This window comes from Staurois parvus, unplaced genomic scaffold, assembly GCF_062004578.1.
Source record: "Staurois parvus isolate SC_StPar_1 unplaced genomic scaffold, SC_StPar_1.0 ptg000353l, whole genome shotgun sequence".
NCBI lineage: Eukaryota > Metazoa > Chordata > Amphibia > Anura > Ranidae > Staurois > Staurois parvus.
The window spans coordinates 1,069,971-1,084,115 of NW_028318149.1; the positions used below are offsets into that span (position 1 = coordinate 1,069,971).

Sequence of the window (14,145 nt, forward strand, 5' to 3'; positions counted from 1 at the left end):
AACCTAATTGCAATAATAAGGAAGGAAGCCAAAAGTGGAATGTTACTGGTGATTTAAACTCCTTTATTTTTCTTTACAGCATTATCAAAAGACACCAGCAATGGTGTGTTAATGTTGGAAAATTGTATACTTTGATATTTTATTCATCTGCTAAAGCATATACTAGGGGAAAAAAACATATGCAGTACATCTCTTTTATGGGGGAAAATGGTGTATTTATAGTAGTTTTTTGCTCCAATTAGTGATCTTTGGATTCTTCCTTTTTTATGTACTGTATGTGATCTGTATTTGTGCAGTGTTGATTTTTATTTTACATTTGTTCATTGTCTGTTTTTTTCTTTCTGTGAAATTTTTTTTTAAAATAATGACGAGACCATTTTTTGGCAAACAGGTCTAGGATAACTTAAAGGAGCTTCCGCAACCCTCATAAGCCATTTAAATGCCATTACATGCTTGAAAACCGCCAAAAACAGCCATGGATATATACTGCTTGTGAGTGGTAAACAAACAAAATAAATTGTGTGGGCACTGCTTAGCCACCTCAATAAAAGCATGTTACATGCGCCCTTACTTTTCAGGCCATTTTACAGTTTTCAATACTGTAATAGTTTGACTGACAATATTAACTCAACAATGCACCCAAATTAACACCTATATCTAAATCAATATTAACATCACAGTGATAACAAGGCTAAAGGTGATCATATAGTAAAGGCCATGCTCTGTGCCTTTAGCTAATGATCTCTGCTGTCTAATGAGGAGATAGTTAAAAGATATTTAAAATATCTAAACCCAAAACCAAAAATGTTAAATATTGATTACCATTTCTTAGATGTGGTGGATGCAATAAATGAATTTTTCAGGTGAGGAACATTTAGAGCAAGTACAGAAAATACCTATTGATTTGCCAGAAATGCAGTGGGCTTGTCACTTCCCATGAATTAAACAGATATCAATGTTATCTTTCTTTCACTCTGTCTTTTGTAAACTACAAATTCCCCTGCCTTCTATGTCTTGGAGATAAAGAGAGGAAGACATGCTTGTAGTCCTGTCTTGATCTAAACCCATGGCCACACTATAGATACAGTGGAGAGATGGGCATAGCACCCTATGAACAGGAAAGGTTTCCCTGCTGAACCGACCATATTTGGATCAGTGTATGGCCAGCTTTATTCTCAGGATTACCAGGTGTAAATAAAGGGGCAAAAGACTATAGACTTTAAACAATGAGGATTTTACAGGATAATTATACCTAGTGAGGAGTCAGCAAACTTAATCTTAGAAAACAAAACAAGGATATTTTGCATTTATGCAAAAGTTCAGTAACCAATAGCAACCTATCAGAATTCATATTTCATTAAAATAAAGTATACTGTTTTAGGAAAGTATCAAGGGTAGTGCGAGCATGTGTTTGGTTAAAAATCCAACACCAGATTTATTTGTAGTCATTAGTATAACAAAGGTCTATTAGTATGAAATCAGCTACAGTTTAATCTGGCAGCTAGGATTTCAGGGCAAAGGAGCAATGTATGTAGAGTATACACTCACCAGCCACTTTATTAGGTACACCTTGCTAGTACCGGGTTGGACCCCCTTTTGCTTTCTTTGCCTTCAGAACTGCCTTTACTCTTTGTGGCATATATTTAACAAGGTGTTGGAAACATTCCTCAGAGATTTTGGTCCATATTGACATAATAGCATCGCGCAGTTGCTGCAGATTTGTTAGCTGCACATCCATGATGCGAATCTCTCGTTCCACCACATCCCAAAGGTGCTCTATTGGATTGAGATCTGGTGACTGTGGAGGCCATTGGAGTACAGTGAACTAATTTTCATGTTCAAGAAACCAGTTTGAGATCATCTGTGATTTGTGTCATGGTACATTATCCTGCTGGAAGGAGCCATCAGAAGATGGGTACACTGTAGTCATAAAGGGATAGACATGGTCAGCAACAATACTCCGGTAGGCCATGGTATTTATACGATGCTCAGTTGGTACTAAGGGGCCCCAAGTGTGCCAAGAAAATATCCCCCGCACCATTACACCACCACCACCAGCCTTAACTGTTGATACAAGGCAGGATGGAGCTATGCTTTCATGTTGTTTACGCTAAATTCTGACCCTACCATCTGAATGTCGCAGCTGAAATCGAGACTCATCAGACCAGCCAACATTTTCCCAATCTTCTTTTGTCCAATTTTGATGAGCCTGTGCGAATTGTAGCCTTCTGCTGCTGTAGCCCATCTGCTTCAAGGTTCAACATGTTGTGCATTCAATGATGGCATTCTGCATACCGTGGTTGTAACCAGTGGTTATTTGAGTTACAGTAGCCTTTCTATCATCTCAAACCAGTTTGCCTATTTTCCTCTGACCTCTGACATCAATAAGGCATTTTTGCCCACACAAATGCAGCTCACTGGATATTTTCTCTTTTTTGGACCATTCTCTGTAAACCCTAGAGATGGTTGTGCATGAAAATCCTAGTAAAACAGAAAGTTTTGAAATACACAGACCAGCCCGTCTGGCACCGACAACCATGCCATATTCAAAGTCACTTAAATCCCCTTTCTTCCCCATTCTGATGCTCAGTTTGAATTTTAGCAAGTCATCTCCACCACATCTAGATGCCTAAATGCATTGAGTTTCTGCCATATAATTGGCTGATTAACAATTTGTGTTACCAAGCAATTGAACAGCTGTACCTAATAAAGAGGCCGGTGAGTGCATATGATCTCTTCTGTATGAAGATTAACTATTATCTTACACACTTGAAAATTCAAACAGTTAACAGACTTCTCTTTTTTAAACATCACATTCCCCACTATCCTACAAAAGGCTATTGCTGTTAACACATTACAGGTGATTATTTTATGTTATATACAGACTTTGTAACCATGTGGTTGCTGCTGAGGGTCAAAAGAGACTAGAAGTGGCTTTACACTGTACTCAACAACAATTCCAAAATAGAAACAAACAATTAATGCATGGATTGTCTTTAATAAATAGGAGCTTAAGCCCCCGGGCACATCAAGCCCGACTTTGAAATCGTGTGACTGTGAAGTTGCACGATTTCAAAGTCGGGTGAACCGTCGATTTCAGGCGTGATTTGCAAAACATCTGACACAGGGCACAATTCACTAAGCGATATTTTACCGCATCCGAGTATACGGTAGGTTACAGCATAGCATTTAAAAAAAAAAAGTTTGAATTTGCTAAAAAAAAGTTATTAAATACTGAATGAGTTATTTTATCAAGTGATGCGGTATTTTAGTAGTGAAAACCATGTGTTAATGTTTTCGCTGTCAGCGGGATTCCCTGCTAACAGCTGAATGTAAAAGAAAGAATTGCCGGCACTTAAAAAAATAATTAACCTCTTGCCGTCCGCCTGCTGTTTATAAACGGCAGGGCGGTGGCAGTCCAAGGTCGGGTTGCCGTTCCTAAACGGCACCCGCCTTTTCTAGCTGTGCGCGCTCCCTAGGAGCGCGCACCACCGCGATCTGGTGTCCGCTGTGTCCTCCGGACACAGTGAAACACCGATCGTCGGACGGGACCTCTGTACGATCCCATGTGATCACTGATTGGCGAATCAGTGATCACATGCAAAGTAGTGAGCAAGATGTCACTTGTGACATCATTGCTTACTACGTGTGAAATCTGTGAATGATCACAGAGGTCACATGGTACAAGGCTATTCACAACAGCCTTGTACCATGTGACAAGCTGTGACCAATCACAGCTCACTCAGTATTTCTCAATGACTGCAAGAATGCAGACAGAGAGAAAGAGAAATGATTGCTTTTACATCCTATATGGGTGTAAAAGCAATCAGTGTAAAAAAAAAAAAAAAAATCTTCATCACCCCCCACAAGTAGTACAGTGTCACCATGGTGACACTGTACTGCTAGGGTGACAGTATGTAAAAATAAAAAATAAAAATAAAAAATAATATAAAAAAAAATAAAATAAAAATGTAAAAAAAAATGTTTAAAAATTATAATGTTTGGTTATAAACTAATTTGGATTTTTTTTTTTACTAAAAAAATAACGGAATAAATTTTGGCCAAGATTTAGGATGAAATATTATTTATTTGCAAAATTTTATTAAAAAAAACACTTTTTTTCAAAATTTTTGGACTTTTTCATTTACATAGTAAAAAAAATAAAAATCCCAGCGGTGAGTAAATACCACCAAAATAAAGCTTTATCTGTCTCAAAAAAATGGTAAAAAATTCATATGGGTACAGTCTTGCATGACCGCGCAATTGTCATTCAAAGTGTGATAGCGCTGAAAGCTGAAAATTGCCCTGGACAGGAAGGGGGTAAAAATGTCCGGACAGGAAGTGGTTAAAAATGGCGTGGGGTCCCCCCACCCTCCATCCATACCAAGCCCTTTGAGTCTGGTATGGATTTTGAGGGGAACCCCCACGCCCAAATTAAAAAAAAAGCGTGGGGTCCCCCCCTCCATCCATACCAGACCCTTTTCCGAGCATGCAGCCCGGCTGGTCAGCAAAGGGGGGGAGACGAGTGAGCGCCCCCCCCTCCTGAACCATACCAGGCCACATGCCCTCAACATGGGGGGGTGCTTTGGGGATTCTACAAAGCACCTTGTCCCCATGTTGATGGAGACAAGGACCTCTTCCTCACAACCCTGGGCTGTGGTTGGGGGGTCTATGGGTGGGGGGCTTATCAGAATCTGGAAGCCCCCTTTAGCATGGGGGCCCCCAGATCCTGGCCCCCCCATGTGAATAAGAATAGGGTACATGGTACTGCTACCCATTCACAAAAAAAGTGTAGTGTGAAAAAAGACATGAGACAGTCTTTGACAAGTCCTTTATTAAAAGAAGAAAATTAAAAGAATGCCCCCCATGCTCAGATAAGAGTATGGTATGGATCTTTCATTTTTTGAAAAAACTTTGGCGTGGGGGTTCCCTCAAAATCCAAACCAGAACTGAAGGGCTTGGTATGGATTGAGGGGGGGAACCCATGCCGGTTTTTAATTATTTTTTAATTACTAGCAATTCTTTCTTTTACATTCAGCTGCCAGTGGGGAACCCCGCTGACAGCTGAAACATTAACGCATAGTTTTCACTGCTAAAATACTGCATGACTTGATAAAATAACTCATGCAGTATTTTAGTATCATTTTTAGTGAATTCAAATGTTTCTTTTTTTTAAATGCTATGCGGTATCCTACCGCATACTCGGAAGTGGTAAGATACCGCTTACAGATGTCTATGCAAATCTCACCAAAAGTAGTGCATGTACTATTTTATAAATCGGTGCGGCTCCGACCAAGTCTACATTTTTTTTATACATTGTAGACTGTATTGCGGATAGCCTTTTTCTTCCCCTGAGGAAGACCAGGAAGACTAAACATGTTGGGAAGTACCATCTGTGCACCGCAGGAAACAGTCAAGCATGTTGTGATCATCAAGTTGTTGTAACTATTCATGTAATTTTATTAACATTAATAAATTGCAAAAAAATCCTTTAAAAGATTATTCTAATTATTATTACGCACCTTTAAAATCCCACAACCTACTCCTTTTTGTACTTGGTTGTCCGTGTTTGCCCACAGTTACACATTAGGGGTTTAATAAATAAATTATAGAAATAGAAAATAAGAAAGTAAAAGAGAAAAACACTTACCTCGTAATGTTTCCCAGTGAACAAAAGAATCAATTAAAGAAAAGCCTTGCTTATAATAAAATGTTGTCATTTCCAGCCAGTCAGCTTCAAGTGCACTGATTGTTGGGCCTTTTCTACAGACCTTCATAGAGAGGTTGCCTTCAATATATTTGTAGCAAGCAAGATCATCATCCAAAGCATTAAATACAGCATATAATGTTTTTCCTAATGAACAAAAGGAAAGTGGAATTGAGATTGTTTTAATTTATCTATTTTGTATTTGGTTTTTTTTTTAGCTGGTTTGCATTAGACCTGCTAATATATTGCATTAATTTATGCTAATACAAGCATGGATGCCCTAACCCCAAAAAATCTTTAAGGTAACTGGGGAACTACTGTTTAATCCTTTCAACTCATCTCTGAAAATCTCTTTGAAAAAAGTCTCTGAAAAGGACCGCAGACTTCCTCCCATCTCCCAGTCTAAAAATGAAGTTACATATATAGGGCTCGAAGATGCTCACAAGAATCTCTTATGCAAGTCTATGAGACCTGCACGGTCATGGTCAGAAGTGAGAATTGGATTCTGGATGGAAACTAGAAACAGGGCACAGCTGTTCTAGTTAGGTAAGTAAATAACTGTAATTATATGAGATTTGGGGGTTACCAGTACCCTCAGAAGCCCTGATATGAAGCCACAACAGAGATTAATCTTAATGATCTGACAGATAAGCACAGTAGCAGGGGAGCACAAGGATGGTAACCATTGGGGGACGGGGGCTGGCCTGTCAAGAGAACCTGTCACTGTACCCTGAATGAACACAGTAACTATCAAAAGACCTTTGGGCCATACTAAATGTTTTCTATAAGAAATGTTTTGTGAAGTTAAATTCTATAGGGGGAGTGAATGCAATGGTCCCTTTTCCCATGTAATAAATCAGGCCGCTAGATTATTTTCTGTGTGGCTTGATTGCACAGATCCTCTCTCACCCTTCTGTACCCTTACTTCTCTTCTTCTTCAAAATCTATGTCTTTTGAGTTTTCCTTCAGCTCCTTGCAACTGTGTTATCTTTTAGATGATCTTTGCTGGTACCACAAACCACTTTGCCTGTACTGAAGAACTAGATTATTTCCTGCTTGTAAATATGATCACATATTAAGAAATTGATTATTACTTATCTATCCATGAGATAAAAAAAAATAATAGTGATTCTTTTTCTATAGTAAGGTTCATAATGTATTTGATGCAGATCACCTATGTGACACATTTTATAATAGATATTTATTCCCATATTAAACATGCTATTTCTTGTAAACTTTGAAGACCAATAAGGTTTCTTTGTAACAGATAAACTGTTAAAGTGGTTATAAACATTCAGATTTAATTTTTTTAAAAATAGCAAACATGTTATACTTACCTGCTTTGTGCAATCATTTTGCACAGAGCAGCCCCAATCCACCTCCTCTGGCACTTCTGGCCCCTCCTACCTGCTGAGTGCCCCCAGAGCAAGCTGGGGGCACTTGTGCGTGCTCACTCCTGAGCCACCTCTGTGTGCCTATGGGACACACACAATATGGCTCAGTCCTGCCCCCCGATCCCTCCTTACTGACTGTGATTAACAGCAGCAGGGGCCAATGGCTCCCAGTGCAGTGTCTCAGCCAATGAGAAGAGAGAGACCTGGGAGAGCTCTCGTGCAAATCACTGGATTGGGATCAGGCTCAGTTAAGTACTGGGGGGGGGGGGGGGTTGCACACTGAAGGTTTAATACCTTAAAGGCAAAGCATGTATGAAGATAAAAAATAGTAAGCCTTTATAACCACTTAAAACAAGAACCTCAGGTATATATATAAATATATAATAGAAAGTACATATACTGTATGTGGGGTGATTCTGATTCAAATTCCGCTTGCACATTACACAGCCAAAAGAATAAATCCACTTTATCCTGTTTCAGTTTTACATAAAGATGTGTTTGGTTCAATTTGTATGGAGGGGACTGGAGTTAGATTGGGTCACAGAATAGTAGGGGGTTTCACTGGCCTGACTGCAATGTGGATTACAAGACAAAAAGCTTGTTTGATATTCCCAGTTCGCTGTCTTTTAGTCCAATTACTGTAACATGTTTAGCATTACAGAATGAGTACAGTTGAATGTGACTTGATACTATTAGCCAATTACTGTGCATTTTCATTGTACATAAATCATTTACTTTTCTGAGCACTTCCCATGCACTGTACTAATCCCCTTTGTTGATCGTCCGGTAACAGATCGTGCCACTCAGACTGTATATTTTTCTATGCAAACAAGCACACACATGGCCTAAAGCTGTATTCAGGAACCTATGGCATTTGCTTCCTTGCAATTTCACTGCTGATGATAATTTTAGAAACCCACACAGCTTTTTGCTGTCACTGAAGCTAGTCATCATCATATTTTGCACTGGTTGAGGTTCATTAAATGTATCTTAAACTTGTCATGTGGTCTTACCCATAGTGTAAATTATGTGAAATCTCTCAGGATCAAAATGGATTAATCACCAGTTTGTAAGATTTTTCTGTGCTTTGTTCCAAACTGATATGACTGACAGCCATAGCGATCCCATAAACCATAAGGGTAATTCCCCATTTTACAAAAGGGCAGTTTTAATTAAACTTTGTTAGGATCATGTTGTTGTTACGTCAGATGCAAACAGTTCTTTGGGAAATTTCATTAATATAGTGTATGTGGCGGATGATTTCTTTATGTATTACTGTAGTACGTGCATACGTATAATTTGTCTGGAAAAAAGACTTGGCAAGGGGATCATTACTAAGCACATAAGACTCTTTTACATACTATACTACTATAAGCCAGTGCTAAGTTCTAAAATATCTAGCTGGAAAAAAGATATTTTAAGTATTAATTGAACTTTTTGAAAAGATGTGTCTATTTTTGGAGAAGGGAAGATAAAGATTCCCCATTAGTTTAGCAAGATTACCCCTAACCTTTTCTTCAGGTGAAGATGAGAACATAGACTACAATAAAAATTCGGCAGAGCTCTTTCCTTCATTTACTGCTACATATACTTGCTCTGGCTTCGATGTATTTTCCATACCACATTGTTCCAGCTCTGCCTAACTCTGTGACTTGGGAGCAGCAGGGGCCCCTTACATACTGACTTTGGTAGGCAGTGGCTTACTCTAAACCCAGACTTGTTTACAATACAGCAGACCAATTATATTTCCATGCTGCAGTTGTATCATGCAGATTGTGTCGGCAATTTTCTAACACATACTAGTAATTAACCAGTGTTACAATTTTCCAGTAATAGAAGGGAATCTTTACATATTGTTTGAATGATTTCTAAAATTGCTCATATTCATTACCCAACTGAAATTAGCCCAGGCTCATAGCTATAAGAGCTGGTATTGCTATACATAAAAATTACCACTGCTATTATAATAATACACAGTAGGTGATGACCAGAGACTGCGGACACAGTACAGGAGATGACCAGAGACTACGGACACAGTACAGGAGATGACCAGAGACTGCGGACACAGTACAGGAGATGACCAGAGACTGCGGACATGGTACAGGAGATGACCAGAGACTGCGGACATAGTACAGGAGATGACCAGAGACTGCGGACACAGTACAAGGGATAACCAGAGACTGCGGACATAGTACAGATGACTAGAGACTGTGGACACAGTACAGGAGATGACCAGAGACTGCAGACAGTACAGGGGATGACCAGAGACTGCGGACACAGTACAGGGGATGACCAGAGACTGCGGACACAGTACAGGGGATGATCAGAGACTGCGGACACAGTACAGGGGATGACCAGAGACTGCAGACATAGTACAGGAAATGATCAGAGACTGTGGACATAGTACAGGGGATGACCAGAGACTGTGGACACAGTACAGGAGATGACCAGAGACTGCGGACACAGTACAGGGAATGACCAGAGACTGCAGACATAGTACAGGGGATGACCAGAGACTGCAGACAGTACAGGGGATGACCAGAGACTGCGGACACAGTACAGGGGATGACCAGAGACTGCAGACATAGTACAGGAAATGATCAGAGACTGTGGACATAGTACAGGGGATGACCAGAGACTGGACACAGTACAGGAGATGACCAGAGACTGCGGACACAGTACAGGGAATGACCAGAGACTGCAGACCTAGTACAGGGGATGACCAGAGACTGCAGACATAGTACAGGGGATGACCAGAGACTGTGGACATAGTACAGGGGATGACCAGAGACTGTGGACATAATACAGGAGATGACCAGAGACTGCGGACACAGTACAGATGACCAGAGACTGCAGACACAGTACAGGAGATGACCAGAGACTGCGCACAAAGTACAGGGGCTGACCAGAGACTGCGGACACAGTACAGATGACTAGAGACTGTGGACACAGTACAGGAGATGACCAGAGACAGTACAGGGGATGACCAATTGACTGTGGACATAGTACAGGGGATGACCAGAGACTGCGGACATAGTACAGGAGATGACCAGAGACTGTAAACAGTACAGGGGATGACCAAGAGACTGCAGACAGTACGGGGGATGACCAGAGACTGCAGACACTACAGGAGATGACCAAGAGACTGCAGACAGTAAAGGGGATGACCAAGAGACTGCAGACAGTACAGGAGATGAGCAGACTGTGGTCCTTTGGGGAGGGAGGGGGAGCGGGTACCTGAATTTGACAGGTACCCACTCCCACTTCCGCCGAGTTGTCCTCCCTTTAGTGTGGGCACCCAGCTGTGACAGCGGGCCACTCACAAAGCACAGCTCTTCTCACGCATGCGCAGTGGGCACCTGGCTGTCACAGCCGGGTTCCCACACTAAAGATGCCGGCGCGGGAAGACTGTACAGCGCTGGACCAAGGAACAGGTAAGGTCCTGCTGCAGAGAAGAGCTGAGCGGGTGGCCCGGTATTCTAACACGGTGTGGGCGACATTTCCCCTCCATTTTTTGGGGGAAAAAAGTGCGTCTCATGGAGCGAAAAATACGGTAGCCTTGAGTTAAACTTTAACTACTTGCCCTCCAGAGGATTTGCCCCCTTCCTGATCAGGCCATTTTTTTGTGAAATGGCACTGCATTACTGTAATTGACAATTGCGTGGTCATGCAACACTGCACCCAAATGAAATTTACGCCATTTTTTTCTCACAGATTGAGCTTTCTTCCAGGGGTATTTGATCGCCTGTGTGTTTGTTATTTTTTGCGCTATAAACAAAAAAGGCCAACCATTTTGAGAAAAAAAACTATATTTTTGACTGTTTGCTATTAATCGTGTCCAGTAAAAAAATTTTAAAAATCTAATTTCGTCTTAAATTTAGGCCAAAATGCATTTTGCTACATGTCGTTGCCAAAAAAAAATCCCAATATGTGTAAATTAATTAAGTTCACGTAAAAGTTATAGTGTTTACAAATGGCGGTATATATACTGGAATTATTTATTTTATTTTTTACTAGTAATGACGGCAATCAGCAACTTATAGAGAGACTACAACGGGCATTCTGACACTGGACAGACACCCATTATCTGCATAGGCAGGTTTCTAGTAAAGGTGAACTAACACTTTAAATGGAAGGGGACAAATAGTGTGAAATATAGTCGATTTCTGCTAAAAATTCCCAGGTTGCTGTCAGGCCTCAGGTCCCTTCTATGTGATGTATGCCTAATCAGGAGTTACGGGCTTATTTTTAACCTTACTTCAGTTACCTACCCTAGACCCTGGTAAGTTAGTGTTGGTTATGTGTTATAGAAGACACTGGTAGTGATAGCAGAATTCAGGCTTTACTTGTGTGGCTTAAGTTACAAACATACAGAGCACATTTCTCAGCAGACAGATTACAGACTCATTACTTCCTGAAGAGATGATAGAGAGAGGGAGGAACAAACAAGTTTTCAGATATACACAACTAGTAACCTTTTAGTGTATAGTGCCATCTACTGGTCAAGTGATATTAACACACAATACTATATATAGTACATTATAGTACATGCTGTTGCATTCCCAACACCCCTTCTCAAGGGCATGTGCATAATTATATGACATTTAGTCTCTTTTGTAGAAAACAATGACGTTCCCTTGGCAAAGGTTTGGTGAGTGCATCTGCAGTCATCTCCTCTGATGGGCAGTACTGGATGTCGATAACCCCTTGTTCTTGCATGTCTCTGAGCAGATGATATCTTACATCAATGTGCTTGGTTCTTGGGTTAATCTTCTCAGAGTGTGTAAGCTTTATGCATCCCTGATTGTCTTCAAAGATGGGTGTGGGTTGTGACATATTCAGTCCCATGTCTAGTAGAAGTTGACGAATCCAAATGGCTGCTTGACATGCATGTGCTGTTGCTATGTATTGCGCTTCAGTTGAAGAGAGTGCAACAGTCACTTGTTTCCGATGGTTTTGCGACCAGGAGGGAGTTCTGTTAGTGACCAAGTTTTATTTTCTTGAAGTGATTTTATTTCTTCTTCAGCTGCTTTTCTCCACTGATCGGCTTCCCTTCTCGGCAAAGTTTCTATGTCTTCCCAGGATGTTGGCTCCTGTGTTTGATGTGTTTTAGCAGCGTATGATAACCTGCGGGGTGGTATCCCTTTTGTCATTCGAGAGGATCTTCTGATTTCTTGTTGTTCAGTGGGTTCTATTGGATCGTTGATTGTAAGTTCCACTTCTTGTTCTGGCTCTTGTCCTGCTTCGCATGGGTCAGTGTCTCTTGACGATTTAGTGTGTAAATCTCCAAATTTTTCAAGAATTGTATTATCTGGTGCTTCACTTTCATCAAAATAAACACTGCGGCTTACTGTGACCTTGTTGGTCTTTGGACAAAGGATTCTATATCCCTTACTCTGCTCACTGTAGCCAACCAGAATGCCTTCTATGGCTTTGTTCTCCAACTTGGAGCGTTTCTGACTTGGAATGTGGGCATATGCTTTACAGCCAAATACTCTGATATGTCCTATGTTGGGTTTTGATCCATTCCACATTTCATATGGTGTACTCTCAATAGCTTTTGATGGGAGCCTGTTTTGTAGGTATGTTGCAGTCATTATTGCTTCTCCCCAGTATTTGTTAGGTAAGCCAGCGTCCGTAATCATACATCTTGTCATTTCTACAAGAGTGCGATTCTTTCTTTCCGCTACACCGTTTTGCTCAGGAGTGTATGGTACGGTTGTTTGGTGTATAATACCTTGTTTCTTTAGGTATGATTCCATCTCTTTATTCATATATTCCCCTCCATTGTCAGTGCGTATTATTCCAGGTTTCCTTTGAAACTTGTTGCTTGTCATAGCTACAAACTCTTGAAGTTTTTCTAATGTCTCACTTTTGTGCTTCATTAGATACGTTATTGTGTACCGGGAATAATCATCGATGAAAGTCAGTAAATATCTGTTCCCGCCAGGTGTGATGGTTTTCATTGGTCCGCACACATCACTGTGTATCAGTTCCATGGGTTTAATGGTTTTACTCTGACTGGTCTGTGGAAGAGAGGTTCGGGTGGCCTTTGCTTTGATGCAACACGTGCACTTGCTGAGTGTGTGGCAAGGCAATATTTTCATGTCTTCTGATAGACCTCTCTTTGCAAAGTCCTTTATAGCTTCTGGGTTTCGATGCCCCAATCTTCTATGCCACAGGTGGATGCACTTGTCATGTGGGTTATGAGTTGCCACATTAGCCTTCTCACTTTCAGTGACGAGTTTGTACAGATGTTCATTTAATCTTCCTCTTGCTAAAATTTGCTTTCCATTTTGAATTGTGCATTCATTACCTCTGAACTGGACAGTGAGTCCATTGCTTGCAAGGGTTTTAACTGATAGGAGGCTTCCTTCTAGGCTTGGAACATATAGAACATTCTTTACAAGGATGCTCTGCTTGCCCCCTGATGGCGTTTTGCAGTTCAGAAATCCCTGACCTTTACCTTCTGCTGTAATACTTTTCCCATTTGCTAGGAAGACTTTATCTTTTACACTAAAATCAATTTCTGTGAAGAATGTCTCGTCACTTGTCATGTGACTTGTTGCCCCTGAATCAATGTACCATCCGTGTGAGGTACTATTCTGAGTCACTTTAAAAGTACCACTCCATGATGCACTTTCATTTTCTTTCATGACTGCTTTAGCTCTTTCTCTTGTGGGTAGCTCCCGCTTTCGCTGCTCAGCTTTCCAGATTGAACAGTTCTTTTTCAGGTGACCGGCCTTTTTGCAGCAAAAACATACCCTGGTTTCTTTGCTTTGTCTTATGCCTTCATGCACCTTCAGAGCTGCCTCTGGTCTCTCGTTCTCTTCACTATGCAAATTTTCCTTTCTTCTGCTGTATTCATCAATTAATTTTCCCTTAACATATTCTAGCGTCAGTTCAGTTTCCGGTCTAGTTTCTAGAGCATTTATAAGGGCACTGTATGATTCTGGAAGGCTGCACAGAAGTATTGAAACAACATGGTTGCTTTTTAAATCTTCACCTATTGCACCCAGCTGGTCCACAATTTCTAGCATAGCA

General features: G+C 40.7%; 1 protein-coding gene and 1 long non-coding RNA gene across 2 annotated transcripts in view; both read right to left on the reverse strand.

Moving 5' to 3' along the window:
- Positions 1 to 14,145, reverse strand: part of LOC149456631 (uncharacterized) — a 187,249-nt gene that overhangs the window by 17,419 nt on the left and 155,685 nt on the right. The window lies entirely within an intron of this gene.
- Positions 1 to 14,145, reverse strand: part of RFTN2 (raftlin family member 2) — a 54,622-nt gene that overhangs the window by 14,078 nt on the left and 26,399 nt on the right. Inside the window, exon 5 of the mRNA XM_089684707.1 lies at positions 5,651 to 5,854. Within this exon, the coding sequence (XP_089540833.1) occupies positions 5,651 to 5,854 (204 nt within the window). The remainder of the gene's footprint in view (positions 1 to 5,650; positions 5,855 to 14,145) is intronic.